Source organism: Acipenser ruthenus, chromosome 29, assembly GCF_902713425.1.
Source record: "Acipenser ruthenus chromosome 29, fAciRut3.2 maternal haplotype, whole genome shotgun sequence".
Taxonomy (NCBI): Eukaryota; Metazoa; Chordata; class Actinopteri; order Acipenseriformes; family Acipenseridae; genus Acipenser; species Acipenser ruthenus.
In genome coordinates this window covers 7,504,246-7,526,715 of record NC_081217.1, presented here as the reverse complement: position 1 = coordinate 7,526,715, position 22,470 = coordinate 7,504,246, and the positions used below count along the sequence as shown (strand labels likewise).

The following is a 22,470-nucleotide window of genomic DNA, read 5'->3' as shown; positions in this document are numbered from 1 at the left end:
ATACAATCGCTGTATCATTAAGAGATATATATATATAATATATATATAATTTTCAGCACAGCTGAAACATGGAACAAAGACCTTTATATGAGTGTCAAAAATGGTTTGAGACATTCTATCTCCTTAACAGATATATTTGTAAGCTCTGTATTACACTGTATGCTTTCTTATCGAAACTCCATTCACGCTTATCTGTTTCTTCTGTGCATCACTTTGGTTGCCTTATGAATGGCTTTCAGAACACAAGTCTCGGCTTTTTAAGCAAAACATTTAGTATTCTGTTCCGCTCTTCCTCAGGCTTCACATCTTTTCAATCAGCACCTCATTTAAAAGAGAGCAAGGCTGTCTTCTTCAGACAGTGCATATTCTGTTAAAGGGTGCTGCGCTCATGGAGGAGACACCTGCATGGCGAGCAGCTCTCATTGCATCCGACACCAAATGACAATTTGAATTGGCATGTCTAATTACTCTTTAACACATCTGAAAAAGAACTGGGGAAGTGATAAATATAACATTGTGGATTACAGCTTGACAATAAATGCTAACAAAGCAGCACTTTTTATTTATTATTATTATTATTATTATTATTAATTATTATTATTATTATTATTATTATTATTAATTTCTTAGCAGACGCCCTTATCCAGTCTTATCGCCCTTATCTGGGTTGTTGAGACTTGTCTGCTTATCAAACTATTTTTTGGTCAGTTGCTTGCTTGTTTCTAATTGTGCCCTTCGCAGCCCACTGGCTGATCCTACATTATTTCCAGTATTCCTTTAAACCCCCATAGGATTAACGTGCTGGTAAGTGCTGTAGGCCTCTGCATATATCGTCATACTAATCAGATAAATGGTCCCCTTTTACTCAAACTCCAAGGAAACTGTTATTGGGTTTTTAGACTTTTTTTCTTTAAAGAATAGCAGTATTCTCTTTCACTTTAAGAGAACTATCGAGTCATTGAAAAACACTTCTTGGACCCTTGTTATGAGTAATGCAGCAGCACTGAAACATTTTTCTAATGGAAGTCAATAATTAATAATTAGGTTTCCATGCATTGTAAATGTAACAGTGGTCTGAGTGCAGCTAGACTGTTAGAGTGTGCTTAGACTGCAGCAGAGGAAGTTACTGAAGTTACCCGGGAGGCATCAGAAAGTTTTCATCCGTACCACTGAATATTTCTAGTTATCTGTGTTTAGACACTTTTGAAGTATTGTAAAAAAAAAAAAAAAAAAAAAAAAGCTTTGAGAAATCCCCAGGCATCTACACTGGGGATTATAAAATGTCTGTTGAGAACCAAAATGGGTTTATGTTGAGAAAAAAATGTATCTGATTGAAAAAGATATAGTAATAAAAAAAGGTATTGGATTCCAAAGTCCAGGTATTAAAATCTGTGAAGTTTGTAACCCTCACCTCCGCATGGGATCCTCTGTGCACGGCCTTCACCACGATTGCTTTGTTTTTCTCTTCGATCTCAAAGCCATAATCATCCTCCTGGGGGTGGATCTGTAAAGAAAACAGAATTTTAACCAGTTAACAAAGAAGCTAGTTTACTCATTCCGAATGCTCTCAAATATATCAGCCATTTCAATATATTCTGTTGTTTTTTTGCATGAAATTGTCCCTTGACTGTCTTTCAATTGCACATTCACAGATACTGGGTATGTGTCATAAATGCAGGTGGTTCTGTGGATTTGAGACAATGGTTGGCCCTCAAGGGGTTAACTATTGAACCCTGAACTTAAACTACTTGGTCAAGCCACATTGCTTGTCAATATAAACCTTAAAAGTAAGAAGAGACTTGATTACTTAAAACAGTTTCTCCAGCTTAGCTATGTACTGATGATAATCAGTTCTCCGGGCATTGCCTCAATGTTCTGCTGTTATTCACATTTTTAAAACAGTCACTTAAGTGCCATGTAAAGGGGGGTGGACAGATAGGACATGACTGGTTTGAATTCAAGATTAGATGTGCGGTACAGGGAGACCTGAGCTCCTCACCCCCGCACCACTCTAGACAGATTGATTGACTGGGCATGTACCAATCTACAAAAGGATTCATTCAAAAGAGGTGTGCGTTGTATGTCAACACTGCCTGATTTATATATAGCGTAAAAGAAAATGCAGTCTGACAGTGTTCAATCTTGGTCTGTTGATAAGAGAACCAGTGCAGTGTCTTTCTAATAATAGTGCAGTTTGAGCTGGCTCCATCATGGGAACCTCAGACCTCATACAATTACTGGGTCTCACAACAACGTCACTTTCAAATCTGAGTTCGACAGAGTCAAAAAGTCACTGTCTCATTAAAGATGCCAGTGTCACTGTAAAGCTATCCAGATGCTAGAGTCCTGCTGTGCACAGATAAGATGGGCTATCAAAACTGTCTAAATATAAATCAGACTACAAATTTCGACAAGGAGTCAGAAGAGGAGCCATGCATCTAAACAGAAAATGCACAGTTTTTTCCTTTCTAAGTGAAACAATGAGAGAGCCTAGGCTCTCTTCTAAACTTAGCACCACTATAAATACATCTAGCTAATGCATACCCAGAGTTCATACACAATTCTGGTTTTGTTTCCTCTCTCTCATTCTTACAACACCTGCAATACAAATGTCAAGCATTGAGTTTGTCTTTATGCTGAGAAGTGGGCTGATAAGCTATTCAAAATGGGTTGTGAATAGCACTCCCACAAATAAATTTGACTACTGCTGGGAAAATGCACAGCACTTTACAGTGACGTCTGTATAAATGTTGCTTAAACACAAAGCAATAAAATACAAGGCAAAATTGTATATTTTCCTGTATATTTTTAACACTGGAATAAATCAGCCAGTACTGAAGTCAATACTATACTAGGTTTGGCGTCGGATTTGTAGTTAATAATACTTTACTAGTTTACTAATGTACAGGATTATTTTGTCTTATTTTGTTATGTTTTAGCCCAGAATTATATCTCCAGTGTTAATGCAGAAATGTCTTCCACAACTAAACAACTTCAGTCTTCAGTGTGTTGTTTAGCATTACAAGATGTGAAAAATATTCAAAATCATATTGCTTAAAGATAGCACCGACATTCAAAAATAACCTGAAAATGAGCAAACACGCACACGTGGGCCGACAGATGATACAGATGAAAAAAATGATTAGATCAATAAAAAAAAAGGGCTGCAAACATCACAAAGTCAAATATCAGTGGACGCTATTCGGTCTTTAATGTAACAAAAAGATACTTTAGGGTTACTGTATATTCTGCATTGTTCAAAACATCCTTCACACTACCTAAATGATGCAGGATTTAAAATGCCTTCAAACCATTTTCTTGCCATTCACTTCATTCCCAATGACTGTTTGATTTTTTTTTTTAATGTAGTGTAGTCAGATTTGAAAATGACCTTGTTGTGAGACCAGTAATTCTGGTATTGGCGTCTTTTTCAAATTGTTAAGTGAAACGCTATTGAAAGCCAGAAATGACATTTCTTTCCATTGTTGCATTTCAAGTATCCTTGTTAAAAAAATTAAAACAAAATTTTTTTTACAAACCGTTACTGGGCAATATAGAGAGTGACCTAATCTCATCACGCGTCAAACCGCCGACATGTCAGATCCACAGAGTTAATGAAATACCTCAAAGTCTGCAATGGCAGACAGCACTCATAAATACACCCTTACAATGGAGATAATTTAGTCCTGGGCACAGGTTTTTTGTTATCCTAGCAGTCATTAATCTTGTTACATCCTTTGCTTTTTATGGGAGAAGATATGCATTTCCGTTAGCAACCATTTTTGTGAATTACAACCCCATGTCTTTTTATATTAAAACATCAAATTATATTGAGATTTGTTTAAAAATGTTGTTTGCCATACTGCAATATTTCCTTATAAATAAGGTGGTTCACAGAAAAAGACATTTTTATTTATTTGTTGGAACATGCATGCAACATTATATCACAGTTTGCAGCTGCTACAGGCCCTTCAGGGGGTATTACTTGAATTACTTTGAAGCGGCCATTATTAACTACTTAAAAATTCTTCAGCCAGCTAACTCACAACATTTATTTACACAGATAAAGCAAGATAAAACAAAGCGATAAGGACTGGCTGTCACCCTTCATTGGAAGTCAGTTATTGCTATCCTTTGGGGCTAACATCTCCTGGTTTCTTCCATATCCAATAACACATACCCAACATGTTGAATCAAAACCAATATGCAGATCTTAGAAACTATATCTAAACATCATAGTTTATATTTGTATTTAACTGTGAAAGCGTACCAGCTATCAGAACTTTTCAAAACTGTTGCCAGAGGAAAAAGAAAAGATGAATTACTGTATTGGACATGCTACACTTCAAACAGAATCGTCTCTGTGGCCTTTAGGAAAAAATAAAACTAATTAAAGCATTACTCTCAATTCATTTGCTAATTACATCATATACCAAACATATACCAAATAGAGATGTTTTACAAGCATAATTGAATAGCAATTGCTGTCTTGAATATTGTAATTGTTAATTTAAGTAAAACATAACGTCAACATGTTTCAGAAGACTGTTTTACATTATGCCAAACTTTAAAACAGCATTGCTCAATGTTAAATGTGGTCAGAAATATAAAACAGTATTGAACGGAATATTATGATTAAATATTTGTTTAATGTGTTTGGACGGCACTGGAAGTTAATGGTATGTTTCTTTAGTGACAGGTAAGAGACGGACATAAAAACAGACTTAAATGTGACAGGAAGCAAAGTATTGCAACAACAATCTGCACATATTATCATGTGTTAAACAATGTACTAAAATATACAAATACTGCAGTTATTCCATGAATGAGGATAACCAAAGGGGCAAGTGGGTTGTCTATAGGCATCATTATGAGTGAGGATGAGTTTCCTGAGTTCGATAAAACACACACACAAATACTCTGTTGTAGTGTTAAAGAAAGTTAAAGCTAGAACTCCCAACACATGTTGTATAATTCATCGTAGTACAGGCACATGTAACTGTACAGTACAGGGAGGATTCGGTTCAATAGTGCGATCCACACACTCTCTGAACTTCAAAACTGTTTCAGAGTGCACTTTAAAAACCGGAACAGCTCCTAAAGAAATGAGCTCATCAAAATGGAAGATATTCACTCAAAGACAAGTACCCACGCCTCACTGCAGATTTTAATTATGTTGTGTATACTGTACTGTACTGGACATCTTACTGACCAGCAAATGTTACTGTTGTATAATTTGTCAAAACACAAGATTTGGGATACATATATACAGTACTTTTAAAAGTAAGAACGGAATCAATTAATTTAATATTTTTCTTTTATGGAAGCCTTACTTAAATGCTGTTCATTGAAATAATCCTTTTTTTTAATACTAAGCATAACAATGATGGGAATTATGTCTGAATTGAGCCATCTGTTTAACTCGACTCATGACTATATCCTTTACATTTCGAAAGCTACATTGCAGCATTATTCTTGGCGCTGGTAAATGGGTGCCTGTGTCTACTCCAGAGCTACCATTGAAACACACAATGCAAGATAGCTTCAGTATTGTAATGAAGCTGACAGTGTAGTATCTTAACTCAATCATGTGCTCAGCTTAGCCTTTTACACCGGAGTGTTGCACATTCCAATTGCACTGTTAAAGTTGTAGTGTCCTATATTCTTTTTTCATATTTATTATAAATATCAGTTCTAGATGTTTCCTGTAAACTATCACCAGTATAACACACTGTCAACCACACTGGCTTCTTTTCCTGTGATGGAATAGAACAGAGAACACAGACAAGCTTCACAGCAAGTTCACATTTCTGAAAACATTAGATGGTTAGGCCTGACCCAAATGTTACAGTGACCCTTAATGAGTCACTAACACAAGTTAGCCATAGGCTCAGCTCACCAGGGATTTGATTGTACTAAAGTAGAACAGGAAAGCAGAAACACCTTGCAGTAGTGTACCATAAGAAGTAGGTCAACCACAAATAAAAATACCAGCTTCGTTACGAGTGATCTTTGTGTGCTGTAGTCAGCGTTTAAACTGTGACACTGCAGTGCATCTGAACAAATTTCAACTCTGTAATCCAAATGGAAAGCAGTGCGGTTTCTTACCAGCAAAGACTTGGCCAAGATGTTTTCAATAAGTTTGAAGTCGTTGCGCAGCTGTTTGTTTTTGGAACTGGTCCCTTCCATTTCTTCATCGGCATAAAAGCGGAATAATTGGGATTCGTCTTTGAATTCGCTTTTCTCCAGCACTGGAGAAGAAGAAGCAGGAGGAAATCACAACGGTATACATGAATACACACAGGAAGGTCACTGAGGGAGACATGCTGCATGAAAGAACATGACTCTTGGTTTCTATTTTTGTATTGGGACAGGAAAGTAAACTATAAAACACAAATGATTTCCATCTTCAAATCAGCTAGGACCACTTGGGTATTTCATTATTTAATTCAACCACTTTTAAAAGGATGCTTTGTTATCTTCTGTTATTAAAACGTCAAATCAAAATAAAATAAAAAATGGCAAATCAGTTCCATGGCATTTGTTCATACTTCAGGAAAAAGTATGAAAGCTGATGCAGTCAAACAGCCTAGCTCAAGCCTGTAGTTGTGATGAGCAATGCTATTGATGTGCATTCAAATGTAACAGCTCATCAGTGTAGATCTAGCAGTATTAAAAAGGCAACATGTAACAACTCAAAATGCATTCTGTAGGGTTAAAATCGCAGTTTGAAAATCAAAAGGTTGTATATAGCAGTAAGTGCACCACATCTATATTCTGTTACACATGACTTTAATGTTTATAATAGAGCATATCATAAAACCAAAAATTGCACATACATGTGATTTGCATAACTAAGGCCAGGAACACAGCATCTCCTGTAAAATGCAATGCTTCTTTCCATGATGTGCCCATGATATATACCGGTGTCAGATTGTGTATTCTAATGCTGTAAATCCATCAAGGGGATCTGATGGACACATAAGGCTTGAGTTTTATGCATTCCTGCCAAATCCCTGAGATGGATGTGGCGCTTAAACTCGCTGTTGTTTGTTATTATTTTCACTATATACTGTTGCTGTCAAGTGTTTCTGAGGTAGCAAGTAACGTACTTACAGTAAAAGATATCGGTTCCTGACACAGCAAAGAGCATGATATTATTGTGCTTTCTGTGAAAGATTATACAGTAATATATCTTCAGTGCGCGCACACACACACACGTACATATTACATGTATATGTGGTGTAAGTTAGTTATTTGACTGGATTACAACTCTAAAGCCTACTTTGGCAGTAAACGTATGGAAACAATTAAGAAAGGGTGTGACATCCTGAACCAGAATTGATATTGAACAGAACCCTTCACAGTTGTTAACACGTTACTTGAAGCAACAAATTATCAGCCAAGGAACAGCGGGTCCAGCCTGAGACTGTGACAGAGCAGGAGGGGAGAGTTCCAGCTGGTTCAACATGCAGCTGTTAGTGTGGTGGGAGAAAGACCTTAACAAACGGATTGAGAGTCCATATCATACTCTAGAAATCTGGATCGTTTTAGACAAGCTGGATTCCTGCCAAAGCATTGGGCTCCCTAACACCTTCCTCGAAAACAACTGTGTAACGCTGAACAGCAGCAGGTTGACAAGAGTTTTCAACGTATACAATGTTCCCGGTCTTTGATAAAGATATATTGTGATGCTGTATAGGCTTTTCATTACAGTTGTAATTATGAACACACAGCACAAACTTTACATCATGGAGAGGTAAGCTGGGTAGGACTATCACTTCGACGTACAGTACTTGTACAACGTCTTTCAGCCAAACTTCTCCAAGGACAAGGGATACAATGGGATAAAGGGGCGTATGCCCAACGCAGCACTGTAGCTACTGGTGGAACATTTTTGTGATCATGCCAGTTCTATAGGCTCCATTGGGGATAGCATCAGCATTAGTATTTATTATTATTATCTTCATTATCATTATATTACCATGATGTATGAAGCCATTATTGCAGAGTCCAACCCCAAGTGTGACGGCATCTTCCCTGCTGGAGCAGTCTCCCTGACAAAAGGAAAGGGCATAGTTACAACTCGGCAAAACAATTCACATTCCACACCCAAAAGTAGATGTATGTTTAAAATAAAATACATAAATCAATACAAAAACGAGACCAGGCCGCCCCTATTCTATCGAAATCTAAAAATAGCTGCTTTCCCATCTATTTTGGCAACCAGTTAAAAGAATCAAGTAACGGGGCTGGCTCTACCATGATGACAGTGGGCTGAGCAGGAAGGGCCTTCCAGTAAAGTTAACCAACAAAAAGCATTGTCTTCTATTTTGGTGAGGTGGCCTAAAAAAAAACAGAACACACCTACAGTGCATACAATCTACTGTGAGACAATATGCAGCACACATGACTTACTAAGACTGATTCCTGGGGAAAAAAGAACCTTTTTATTCACTATGAAATACATTTGTTTCATTATTATTATCATTTGAATCTTGATCAGTCATATTACATCGGGTCTTCTCCTATGGCAGGCATTATACCTAAATTTAACTTGGTGTCACGTTTTGAGTTGTTTAGTAAATACTGCTTTCTCTGTATCCCAGAGCCAAGGGCTGAAGTGGTGGGAAGCCTTCATAAGTACTTAAGTTTACATGCAAATCACTATTCAAACTGGCAGGGGCGGATATTAGTCGCTTCTTAAATGAACATTCTTCCCTGAAGAGAGGATGCACACAGGTAGAGGGGGTATCAGGACCGCTAGTGCCAAAAAACGGTAATTGTCCTGCTTAACTCAGCTTAGCAGAGACTCTCATCAAGCCCCATACATAACACCCACTGACAATGTTTTCACACTAGGCTTTACTATGGCAGCGAGAGCTAGATTTGCTACCGTTAGTCTTGACACCAGTGGAGAGCAAGTTAATTCCCTAATGATGTTATTATAATCAAAAATAATTCTGAAGTATTGCTTGTGAAAGCAATTACAGCAGTATAAGAAAAAAAATGCAAACCAGTATCTGCATTGCACAAGCTTTTCCGCTGAAGGAAACATGGAGCAGTTGCGCATAAACCTGCTGAGAATTGAATGTACATTTATGGGAACAAAAGGTTATTGTGTGTGAAAACAGTACAAATTTCAAGAGAATTGATAACCTATCAAAATGACATCAGTCAATAACCAGCCTGATAGATGGTATCATCTCAAAAGAACGGCTCCAACGCAATTAAATGAATGACGTCCGACCCAAGAAAGATTCTTCCTGCTCAATAAAGACCTTGGGGGACATCAAAGTCCACCGTCATACTCCACCCAACAAATACTTTCTGTTTATCAATGCGTCATAATGGCTATAATTATTAAGAAGCACAGCCATCACCATGAAATGAAAGATCAGTTAGTTCCTAAGCCATTGTTCAGGGAGGGGCTCCCTACACCACAGCAAAGGCTGGGCTCCTGATCGTTACAGCTTCAAGAAGAGACCCGTCCACTTCATAGACTGCAAACTTGCTTTGCTGCCAAGATTTAACAAGATCTAAAATATCTGCATGCATATGGAAAATGGCCAGTTGTCAAGCATAAAATAAACAGCTCAAGGTGTCTTGTAAAATTGGTATCTACTGGCTCCCTTACCCAAGCTATCATCCAGTCAACCAGTTTGCTAGCTGGGATCACAGATTTAAATGTCTTCAAATGGTAGTCTCTGTCCCTGCAGAAAATAAACACAAAAACAGCACATTAAATGCATACCTTTGAAGGAAGTGAATTGCGTTTATATGCATGGCTAACTGCATCACAAAATGGGTGCTTTCAAACCAACATCTTCATCATAATGTAAGAGGTTGTTAGTTGTTTCAGTAGAGGAACATTATTTATTTATTTTTTTTAGTTGCTAGTTCATATATAACCTTCTAAGTACAACAGGATACAGATGGTATACCGGTGCTAAAAGTCATTCCAATAGTAATTTCAAAAACATGTTCCTGATTTTATTACATAAATATTATTTATGATCACTTACTAGTTTTTTTTTTTTTACAATATTAAATTGATTTATATATATATATATATATATATATATATATATATATATATATATATATATATATATATATGAGATGCACAATTGCACTAAATTTACCTGTGATTTATTTTATTTTTACACAACAGATATTTTGCTGGTTAAACAAAGGCTAAAGAGCAAGAGTTTCTAAAATAAATCTTTAAAAAGAATAAAACAGGATACCCACAAAAGAAGTAGCATTCTGACTGTTAACAGACGCCTTTGCTGTTTATGTGCCTTTGTAATTGAACTGCACTACAGAACCATTAGTGGAAATAACCACATTTCCTGAAATCATTGTGCTTTGTGTTTTATCTGATATTCTCTTAAGAATGACAGACAGATATAAATCAGGCCAAGTGTGGAGCACTGCTGAGTGCAAATACTACAAAAGTCCAATGACCGTGGGCATTTCTCGGTTTTGTTTCAAGTACAATGACTACTATTATCCCCAAAGCCAGGCATGAACGGTATGTCAGGCATGAAAATAAAATCAACAGCATTTTTAATTCTTGTAACACTGCTGTCTATAGACTACAGTCGACTTGCTAAGTATTCCTGGAAGTCAAAGCTACCGCCTATTTTTAACAAGGAAAGACACATAATAGTCACTTTTCTAAATCAATCCGGACCTGGTTATTATAATAACTGGGTTATACTAATGGTTTATACCATGTTGATAGTATTATTTTACTGTATATTTTATGGTTTTCAATATCTCACTTTTTTTGATGTGCAAGTCAGATATCGACTTGGGGAGCACAGTTTTTAAACACATGAGAACACAATTTGATTTTACAAATTGGGGCTTTTACCCCAGGGCAAGTTATGTTACATTATTCCTTGGTAACAATTATAACAGCCATTGACTTCAGAATGCTAATATTGCAAAAACCAAAGCAATCTCTGGACTCTCCACACTTAAATGCATTCTCTCAGGGCAACTGCATTTCTCTTGAGGAAAATTGTGATTGATGATAGTCTATCTGTGATGTGGAGGTTTAGTGTGTGGAGTTTACATCATAGCATGCTGCTGATGGTCTAAGACACCAAGGTCAAATTTAGAAATAGACTCAGCATTACTTCTTGTGCCAATGAAATATCCAACAAAAGCATTTTTTTTTAAACTGAAACTAAAATGATAAAACAGACAGCACAATATAATGTTTTTGAGAATATATTCCACAACCTTTTAGAAATTGTAAACAAATCTCTGTGTGTTGGGCATTGTACTCAAGATGCACTCTTTATTCAGGCAGATATTTTCCATATAGCATCCTGGGGTTATAGAAGAGGTGCTTATGGTGGCGAGTTTGCTAATAAAAACCAACAATGCATTGCATCACTAAAAGGAATCTGGTTGTTCTGTGGACAAATAAATTGAGCCCTTAAATTGAGCTAGCTGAGCTCATGCTATAGGAAACAAAAATCCAATATGGATTGGAACAGCTTCTTACAAGCAAAACACCCGGTGGTTTATGTCAGAGAACCACAGAGGAAAGATACTGATCTTATGCCACCTCCCCGGATCCCTTCACTTCCCCTAGCAAGTATAGAGGGATGGGCATGAATGCTCCGAGCTGTAAGCAACTCCAAGTAACCTGGGCTGATTTGTTTGTCATATTGGGCCTTATTCACTTCAAACAGTTTTCAAAATGAAATCTTTGTGAAAAAAACTTCAACACTAGCAAATGGAACAGACAGCAAATAAACCTAGACACATTTTATTGAAACCAACCAACAAATGGATTAAATAATGCTGATATTTTTCCCTCCAAATGCAATTAAATGTTAACGCAGTACATAATGAAGTCATGAATAATGAATGAATGAAATCCACAGAGGCCTCAATAGCTTTTTGGTGTCACTGGTATAACCTTGAATTGTGTTGTAAAATCTAAAAAGCTTTCATGACTTCTACATTCAGGCTGGGACTGATGTAAATGAACATACATGGCATCAGAATAGAAAGTACATTGAAACGAAACTTACTTTATTACAGGGGTGAACAAGCTGTGAAGTCGACAGTAGAGTCTTACACCCTGAAGTAAAAAAATAAATAAATAAATAAATAAATAAATAATATAATATAATATAATATAATATAAACAAATTAAAATCCACCTCCCTAAACATATTGTTATGTGGAACAGCAAATAGTGTAATAAATAAAAAAAAAAACTTTAAAATGTCAGGGGCTTTCATGAGAAAAGCTTTTTATAGAACTGTTCCATTTTTAATTTTCCAGTTCAACAAACAATGCTGTAAATCCCAAGAGTCTTACCTTATTGACAATGTATAATCCAGGTCTATTTAGTGGTAGTCTAATAGTTAAGTAAATAATTCATACTGAGACATGTTCCTGGAGCCATATGTAAAGCTCATGAATTGCTGATATTCCCAAATGGACAACTACAGCAATTAGAGGTGAATGTCTTTTTAGCATATAGGAGGAAAGTTGACTTAATAATTGACTGTGTCTGTGCCTCGGACAGTAAAAGGGCCTGAATGGTTTCCTGCATTTCCAGACTGAACTTGACTGGTCAGTAGTGTTAAGATAACGTTTAGTATTATGAAGGTATGAAGAGCAGTATACTTGGAGACGATTAGAGGGATTTCTGCTTCTGTTTATGAAAACCCAGAGTAACTCGCTGTATATAGTTGTAATGCTCTCTCTCGATATCTATCTGTGGTCTATCTACTGCATGCATCCTGACCTTTGACATGATGTCCTCCATCTCACTTCTTGTCTTGTAGGTTCCATCATCATATCGAAAACGATATAGCACCTGCTCGTTCTTAAACTGATGCTTGTCAGACACTAAAGAACAAAAACATACAGATTTTACAGATATGCCAAATCATGATAATGCAATGACTATCATTATAATTGGTATTATTAGTCTGCTATAAACACTACATAGGTGGTTTAAGATCCTCCTACTCATTACTCAAATCTATGGGTTTTAAATTCCTTTCAATTAGCTTTTTACAAAGTAATAGGCTCATTCTGAGAGCTTTTGATTGTTCTTTCTATCTGCTAACCGTTTAACACAGCAGGGAAGGGAGGGTTAAATATTAAAACTATTTGTCCCACACTCAGACCTTTTTAAAAAAGTCAATTTTCAGCTAAATCCTACATCAGATGCTTATAGGATTTAGAAGAATAGCAAACATCTTTAATATGGCTTATTTATAATTCCTAAGTAATCCCTAAAGCAGGTACAAAACTCACGATAGCCATCAATCTAGCATTTCACAGCCATTTCATTCCAAAGAAGCTTTCTGATTGGGGTTTCCAGCAAAAAAGCCTGCTATAATGCTCCTGTTGCAATATGCGAAGTCCTAAATACCATCTAAATCCTGAACCGTGTCAAGAAAACACAGCCTTGAAATGCCAACAGGTCCAAGAATGTGCAGTGATATATATACATGATTATGTTTCCTCTGTTGTTTTGGTCAATCACTGTATAAAATCCTCCCCATGCCATTTACAAAATTGCTAATGCTTTCAGCAGGAAGTCAAATTCATTAGAGGCCTAATCTTGAGTATGTTTTTGCTGGTTTGCTATTTCGGTAGCATGTAGCACTTGAGACATACTTTGCTGTTTGTCACACTTTTATATTTTCATAATGGGCACAAGCTGAATTCATAGTCCCAGAGCCAATCTACCACATTTACATGTATCTCGTTATGGGTGGAACAGTAGTGTACCTATATTATATTGGTACTTTTTGAAGTGATCATTGCCATGGTTTTACTCTAAAAGGGCTGACTTGTTAGCAATGCATGATTTGTCTGCACTTTGACAGAGAAAGTTATAAAGGACTCAGCTTTCTGCCACATCAACAATTTCTATGCTCTCGGTATCATCTGAAAGCACTTAGAGGTCTCCATGATAATGTGGAAAGAGAACAAATAGCTGCAGTTATAAAAGCGTCTAAACAATATCGGTACTAGACAGAAGTGTTCCTTTCCATAATGGGTTCCTGGCTTCCCAACTACTGATATGCAGTCCGCAGCTGAAATAAAAACTATTCCTAAAACAAATGCTTTACCATCCTTAACTCTTCTCAAGACAAGAGAGGAATGTAGACGATGCTGATTAATGAGCAGTTTCGAATAATTATTGTCTTACCCCACTGGAAAATAATATTGTTGGATTCACGTTTAGTTTCCTATATCCTTTATCCTAGCACCAGCCAATAAACTGATGCAGAAAACAAGCAATTTAAAACCCAGATTAAGCAATTTAATTTGTCATAACATTTAACTTCGTATTTTTTTTTTCTTCTATTATCTATTTTTAAGCAGTACATCTAACCCATTTGAAATACAAAACTTGTGTTTTAACTGCATTTCAATTGAGGTCTGGAACTCAGTATCTAACTTTCTAACAAGTTTCAGGTTGTTTTAACATTAACATTACCTCAAGTTACTGCATTCACATTGTCGGTACTGGATTTTTCGCCACTTGCACTAGTGTTCTGAACCTTGGTCCCATCTGACCTTCTACCAAGTTTCAGGTTGTTTTGTGTCATTTTACTCAAGTTATTGTGATAAAGTCCTCAGTATTAACAGACAATGGCAGTATGACGCAGTGTTGACGATACGGATGCTCATTGGTGTAACAGCACACGAGAACAATTGAAAAACCATAAACCTTGACTCACCATGATGGATGATGCCGTTCTCCAGCAAGGCCTGTCCCAGATTGACTCCCTCATCTGGTTTACTGATCTCTCCCGTCTCAATCAGCCAGGACACAAACTCACTAGAGAGGAGACAGATAAGCCAGTGTGAGTGGCATGACCAAGGGGTTCCAAGTCTGTGTGTGCTAGGACCTGATCCCTCTCCTCCAATCCCTCAGATATGAAATGAACAAGCTGCATGGGACCGTTTCCCACATTTAAATCATTTATATCCAAGACAGGGTTTGCAAAGCATCCAGAAATGTGCATCAGAATGTATTCCGTGGAATCGTTTTTAATGGCTTATCCTGTGCCACTATTTCAAAATGAATGGGAAATAAGGAACACAGAACTAGTAAGCACTACAGGCTAATGGTCCTTCTTTGGATATGCAGAACATTTCTGTACTCCCTACATTAAGCCTTTTTTTTTTTTAATAAGTGGTTTCATTAGGATGCAAAAACCACAATATCATTATGGGGAAAGTATTCAAATTCTATGCTGAGAGGGCATCAACCGATTGGCAGAGATAATCTGTAGGGTTTAAAACTGCTGAATATTATTCATATGTAGCTGTAGGCTATGCACCTTTTTTTCTCTCTCTCTTTGAACAGTTTTAGAGAGTAACGGCCCTTCTTGTGATGTTCATGCAATTCTGAAACCCAATGGTAACTGAACTCATTTAAAAGACAAATTAGAAGCACTCTTACAAACAGCAGCCCTTACTAAAAAACTTGAACATGAAAGAGGTATTGGATCAATGTCAGATTATCCCATGTGCATTTTGTTTAATTCCCCTATGGACTGAAGAAATAAAAGCATGGAAAGGCTCTCTGTGCAACCACTGTACATACATCCATCAACTTATAGCAGTATGATTTAATCATATCGATCCATCAGCTGTACCTGCCCAGCGATCTGTGCAAGTGAATATTATTAGGGTTTCTAAAATACAAATTCCTATCATTAAAAAGCCAATTTGTGGGTATCAGGAATATGAGATTCTGACATTTTTTGCTTAGGTGTGTCTGAAAATGCCAAATGCACATGAAATGCATTTAAAATGTATGCCTTTATTTAGCCTCTACAGTAATCATACAGAGTTTAAAACAAGTTAATGGAGGTTTTATTAAATGAAAATGAATGCTGCTACAGCTGTAGACATAACTGCACCACAGTGCCAGTAAATAATATTCTAATTATGATGTTGATTTAGTCCAGTCATTTTTAATTATAAGGCTGGAATCACACTGGAATATGAGGCAAATTCAGTGAACAAAAAACCTTTCCTGTACAGACAAAGAGATGACATGCATTATTTCATTGTTTTGTGGCAATATTCAAAATAATGTTCCAGAGATACGCTACCTATTTCTAGAAGTTAGACTTACAACTTTGATATTTGTATCAAATTCCCCCTCTAAAGCTCTAGAACATGCTTTAACACAGTCAGACTGTAGAATACCGCCGAGCTTAGACTCCAGAGAGTGACAGAACGTCTTGGCAGAAACTCAGTAAATCACATTTGACTGTAAGAACAACTCCCAGTCCGTTATTGTAACCTTTAAAGCGTCTTCTGGGTTAATGCTGCTTTTTTATTTATGCAGACTCTATTCCCCTTCAACTCCCTTTCAGGATTAGCTGCTTTCCAAATCACAACTCATACGCTTTGACAAGTAGTGTCCAATCCAGGAAGGGTAAATAACTCCTTTTGTCGAGTTTGGGCATTTGCATTAGAAAACTCCAATTCAAATCCCAAATGCTTGAACACACTCTGTTTTTTTTTTTGGTTTATATTATTGTTCCGCAAATACTGTAGCTGAATGATGGCCTGGAAACTACAGTACAATGCAGCGGTTCTCAAATGTTTTCAAGCTGGGACCTCTTATAATGTGTGGTCTGAAGAACTAAACAATCTGGATTTTGTATTGCACAAACAGGCAACATATACATATTAAAGCAAAAGGAGACATAGTATGCTTTTCTTAAATCTCTATTGGCTGGTTTCACAGACCTCGATTAGCAGTAATCTTGGACTACCTAATGTTACTTTAGGTTAAATGGGAGTCTGTGAAACTAGCTAAATCAGTTTCCAAATTCAAAGCCTTAGGTCTATAAATGAGCAGGAAGGAGCCGGTAAGTCGTCTTGAGACCTGTTGGGCGTCAGGTTCATACAGCACTTGAAAAGTAAGTCAGAATTGTTTGAAATAGTAAATACAAGTGACAGTTTTATTCTAATCCCTACCTTTGGTGTTTTATTTCCAGAGTCTTGTTCACTGATTTGCATTAAACCGTGTAATCCATGAATCCAAAGTCTCTACCTTACATGTAACTGGTTTTACAAAGTTGAAAAACACAGACCCTTAATTTACCCCAATTATTCAGGTATGTCATTATATAGCTGGCCTAAAGCTCCACTAGTAGTTCAAAACAAATGTACCCAGTAAGCAAGACCAAAGGACTGTGCTGTAGGTGTTCTTATTTTGGAATAATATGCAGTATTCCATTTTACTTTTATTATGGTTGACAAAGGCAGTAATACACATTTTCTGGGTATTTTTTTTAACCATTTTATCACACACTGTGGCTGAGCAACATTATTGTTGCATGCCTGCTTTCCATGGTGCAGTATTGCTATATGAAATTAAAACAATTACTGGTAATGACCGCTGGCAGGACACTGAAAGGCTTGTGGAGCATTGTAGCCAAACTGAATTATGTAAAAATCTGGGTAATTGCAGTGTAGTTCTCTCAGGGGTAACCCAATCAGGGTTGACAATTAATTCTCTGTGTATGTAACTCATTAATATCAACGTCATTTTGTATACAAAGCACAATCAATGCTTTTGTGAAAACTAACAACGTTTTCAAACGGATTTTCAAGAGAAGGAAATGTGTGTGAAATAAAAATAACTATACTTTATCAATCTATGACTTCACATCAGTATATCCAGTCTTTCATGCACAAAGAAAATCAAATGCAAGAAGCTTTCCTCTTATCAAGTGTTGTAGGAACAATTCTCAATTTACAGCCCAGTTCACACTCTATCTGGTCATTCATCCCCAAACTGTTAAGCTATTTTTGCGACCCTGTGCAGTGCGGTTCAGACTCTTCGTCACGGTTTATTTCTGTAAACTGCTTCACTAATGGATATCCCAATCTCTTAAAGGCTCTTGATTTAGAGACCTGTCTAAATTGTTTCCAATATCTTTGGAAAATGTCCATCTCAGTTATTATTTGTGTATCTGTAGCAGCTTGCAATCCCATTAAAAAAAACACAGAGGATAGAGACTTAGAAAATCACTTGTAAACACAAAAAGGCCTCTAAAGAATATTAATTTCCAGTAATCCTTGCAAAACATATTAGCATGTTAACTATATAACTCAGTTATATGCTGCAAGGCCTTACTGAAGTAAATCTGCAAGATATTAACATTTTAGGCAGTATTTTCGGATAAACCATATCCTGAAAAGACATCCAATTATTGATATTTAACTATATTTATGTATACAGCATATGGTGCTGAATATCAGCTTTACCCATTTCACATAGAAGTGGTGCTTTCTGGTTTGTATCACGTCTTCATGCAATGTTTTTGGAAATTAAATGTGATTCTGTGGCCAATGGGGAATCCCTGTGAGATGGTGTGATTTAGTCTTCTCAGCACAGGGAAGTACAGACTGCATTTACAAGCAGCATTAGCTCACATGCAGGGATCACATGTTTACTAAATGAATCACAGATGAAGCAATCAGGTCTGCAGCTGTATACTCTTTGGGGGGCATTTAAAGACAACGTTGAAACATTGGACTCTATTGGAAGAAAAAAAAATTCAATTTTGCAAACCTGCTATTCAGTTCAGCTCATATCGACAAACCCAGGCCAGTGCTAACGCGTCACGACAATTCCCCATGCCACTAACCAGAAACTAAAACAACAGCTTTTAATTGCAGCTGGCAACCTTTTCAATTTTTTTCCCATGTCAGTGCGTAATGGAAAATGTATTGCTACCTCATCTTGCACAGTTTGCATTGTGCATTCATTGCAGCGAGAGAGGCAGAGCGAGAGAGAGCGAGAGAGAGAGCGAGAGAGAGAGAGATTAAACTGATTAACTTCAACAGTCTTTCCAATTAAGCCCTATCAAGTCCGATCTGATCTGGCAAAGCGCTTGGCATGGTCCTTAGGAAAACGATTTACAGTTGGCTAATTCGGCTGTGAAAGGATAATAATACAGTTTACCGTGACTGGTTCTGATGAAAAGCATTACAGTAAAACCCTCAAGGAAACTCATTTAACGAAACGAGAAATCACTGGATTGACTGTAATTACCTTTTAGTAGGGCTGCTTCTGTTACACAAAAGGGGTGACCAAAACTTTTTGTGCATATTGCTTGATAGTGAAAGACCATCTGTGTACTGGCTGGTTTCACAGACCCAGATTAGCACTAGGACAACCTTACTTTCGTACCTCAAGCATACATGTACTTAGCACAACATTCTATCATCCCAAGAATTCCTCATACATATTGTTAATGTGTATATTTCCATCATTTGGTTATACTCCCAACCACTGAACTGCGTGTTAAAGTAAATGTTCAGAATGTTTTTTTCTGGTTTTGTGCTGCACTAGAGTGCGAGCGTCATTTAGTAAGCCTGTCTGCTCAACTTGACACTCTGCCATCTGTCCCAAGCAAGTGCCAGTTCTGGATGCCTTTGTGATGATAATGTGTGTACTGGGGACCAGAACAGGTCTGCCTGTGCTCTACGTGAGACCAGTACCACCGTAAGATAAAAAAAAAAAGGATTTTATTTCAAAATAACCACACCATAACACATCAATTCCCTGACGTGCCTGGGGATAATATTACTTAGCAAAGTACCTCAATCTACCTGAATGTATCACCTGGCTAATCAATTATCTTTCAATTGCTCTATTCATATGCCTTCTTTCACCTGAAAAGAAGAGCAATATTTTGGTGAAACTGTATATCTTGTTAGTGTTCAAGCAGCCTGGGGAAAACTTGTCCAGCTGTCTGTGTTTTTGTTAAACATGGAAAACCCACAAACCATACCATTCAACATCCCAAAAAACAGCATGTAGTCACTATGCTTGTAGCACTTGTCACTAGACCAGCACCTAAAGGAAAGTCAGCTGTATCATATGTGTTAGATGCACCTGTCCCTTCTGAGTTAGTGTCCAGTAGCCAAATTAGGCTCATAACTACCTGGAAAAAAACACTGGTGCAGGAATTGCTGCTGCTGCCAGTTTACCTGTGCGGGATTGTTATTTCATTCAGGGCAGCTTTGAGTGCACTGAGAGCATGATATGGAAGTTTATGAAAGCTATTCCACATCAGTCTGTTTAGGCTCACATCTCCGGATGAGAGGCTGTTTAATCTGTGTGTGACTGTTTAAGAGTATAAGAGTAATTATTAGTTATTTATTTTTTTACTTAATGGTATTTAAACACTGCACTGGAGGATACTTTGAAGTGCACCTCCATTCGCTACATATGTCTCAAATGTGCAGTTTTGAAAGAAACACATGTTACAACAAACACATTGTTAATGGATGTACTCAACAGGTTCAACAAATTATTTTATTAGCTACAACAACATTAATGGAAAATGTCATTTGAGAGGAGAGGCAAGGCTTTGTATATGCAAACTTACTTTCCAAGGAAGCACTTATGGACAATGCTGAGTTTTCTTCGCCTGTCCTTGATCAGGTGTCTGCTTTTACTCATTATCATGTGATACAGCTTCTCGCCTTTTTCTGCAATCATGACGTAAGCATCGCGCTCCATTCCCAGCTTCAAACCTGTAATTGGAGGGACACATACATGTCACACATATCACTCATTGGACAAAATGCAATAATAAAATGCTACAATAAACATTCCAGTGAAAAAAAAAAAGCACAAACATTTACTACAGTTTTAAACAAGGTGCCACAGGGTGACTTGGAAAAGCTGTTTCATTAAATCACCCATTTGGTTTTCCCAGTGTTGGCATTGCACAATAACCCAGGGCAATCACTGATAAACACAGACACCCTCGGTACAAAGCTGGGCTCACAAGTCACTTCACTACATTCTGGAATAGCATACAGGAATAGCTGATGACCTGAGATATGATTAGGGCTTCTGATTTTCGGTTTTAACTGATAAAACACCCCCCGATACAAAAAAAAATGTAATCAGTGGATAGCCAATAAACACCAGAAAAACTGTGGAAATGCTTCATCTATTCACGTTGACTTTACCTTTTTCCCATTAAAAAAAATAAAACCAACTACAAAAATAATAATAAATACATTTCTCAGTGCTGCTGGGCAATGTCCTGCCTTCCTGACTTATATCTATCATTGATTCGTTCTGAATACTTTAAACCCGCCCCAACTACTGAGTGACAGCAGATTCCTTCATTTCTATTGGAGACTTAAAACGAGATTACCATCAGGATGGAGGCTTGCTAGCGGGATTTAAAGCTGTATTACACAGTTAAGACATGGAGGATTTAAAACAGACTTGTGGAGAAATGTACAAAAATGCCTACACACAAAAACCCCAGAAGAATGTGCCCGTGACCATAGGGATTTCGAAGACAGCAAAGGAAAGAAGGTACAACTAAAGTGTGCAAGTACTGTTGAGTTACTATACATATTTTGACACAAAAAAAAACAAACGCTCAAGCATTTTGGAAAGTAACCGAAAACACTAATTTCATACAAAAATGAAAGCCCTGAAAAAAATCGATTTACATAAAACTCGAAAATAGCTAAAATAAGCACCTAAAAACACAATTAATAAAACCCAAAAAACAGAAGCCCTAGATATATCACCCATGAGCAACAGCTACACTATCAGCCATGAGCAATGAGTGTTTAACATCGGAGGGCCCCTCAAGCAAATTGAGTGGCCTCAACCAACTGGATGCTTTCCATCAACTGAAATTGAAAACAGAACTGGATGGTGTACAATTAAGAAATAAATGTAACATACTAAGAGTTCAAATCTTGCTTCTTACAACCAAAGTGAATTTCATGCACTGCTTTATCAAGCTTGGCATGGAGACTTTGCACGTTTGTATGATGCCAATCTAAGCAAAGAAATGACTCAGGAATCTGCAGTTCCAGTGAAGAGTTCAAGGTATTTAATGAACTGTGCAATGTAGTAGTACTTCAGTAGTTACACAGTATACAGTAACTTTGTAATATGGTACAACATTAGCTCAATGAAGTAAACTGCAATTGGGACTTGAACTGCGATAAACAAACTTACTATGGGAATGTAACAATGTGGGCCCTCTACAGCACAGTATAAAAGCAGCTTGATTTATAATTGATCAGAAATGAGGATTGCAACAAAGGGATTTCAATTGATTTCCCCAAAGCGCCAGCTGGTTAGATCAGAGCCGGTTGAAATGGGGTAACTTCAACACATCGGAAACGTTATTCGCAGTGGAGAGACAAGCAAAATGTTCATATATGAGCATTCGCAAAAGACATTTCACCTAGAAGAGAATCAGAATTAAGGTTGTGAACCATGGAACACAATACTAAAGAGGAGAGTGCGGATAAGAATGCGAGCAGCTGGAATAGAGGAACAAAGAGCAGCTTTGAAGAAACCAGATTACTGCAATATCCTACAGTCAACTTCAGCTGTTTCAGGCACTGACTTCAAGAGCGTTCAGCTTGACCAGCTGCCGC

The 22,470-nt window shown here is 37.1% G+C and overlaps 1 protein-coding gene across 1 annotated transcript in view; it reads right to left on the bottom strand.

Moving 5' to 3' along the window:
• LOC117431194 (phosphatidylinositol 3,4,5-trisphosphate-dependent Rac exchanger 1 protein-like) overlaps window positions 1-22,470 on the bottom strand; it is a 110,856-nt gene that overhangs the window by 27,824 nt on the left and 60,562 nt on the right. The window contains exons 10-17 of the mRNA XM_059003467.1: window positions 20,433-20,580; window positions 14,742-14,842; window positions 12,785-12,888; window positions 12,060-12,109; window positions 9,638-9,713; window positions 7,985-8,057; window positions 6,109-6,251; window positions 1,412-1,504 (exon numbers count right to left, since the gene is read on the bottom strand). Of these exons, the coding sequence (XP_058859450.1) occupies window positions 1,412-1,504; window positions 6,109-6,251; window positions 7,985-8,057; window positions 9,638-9,713; window positions 12,060-12,109; window positions 12,785-12,888; window positions 14,742-14,842; window positions 20,433-20,580 (788 nt within the window). The remainder of the gene's footprint in view (window positions 1-1,411; window positions 1,505-6,108; window positions 6,252-7,984; window positions 8,058-9,637; window positions 9,714-12,059; window positions 12,110-12,784; window positions 12,889-14,741; window positions 14,843-20,432; window positions 20,581-22,470) is intronic.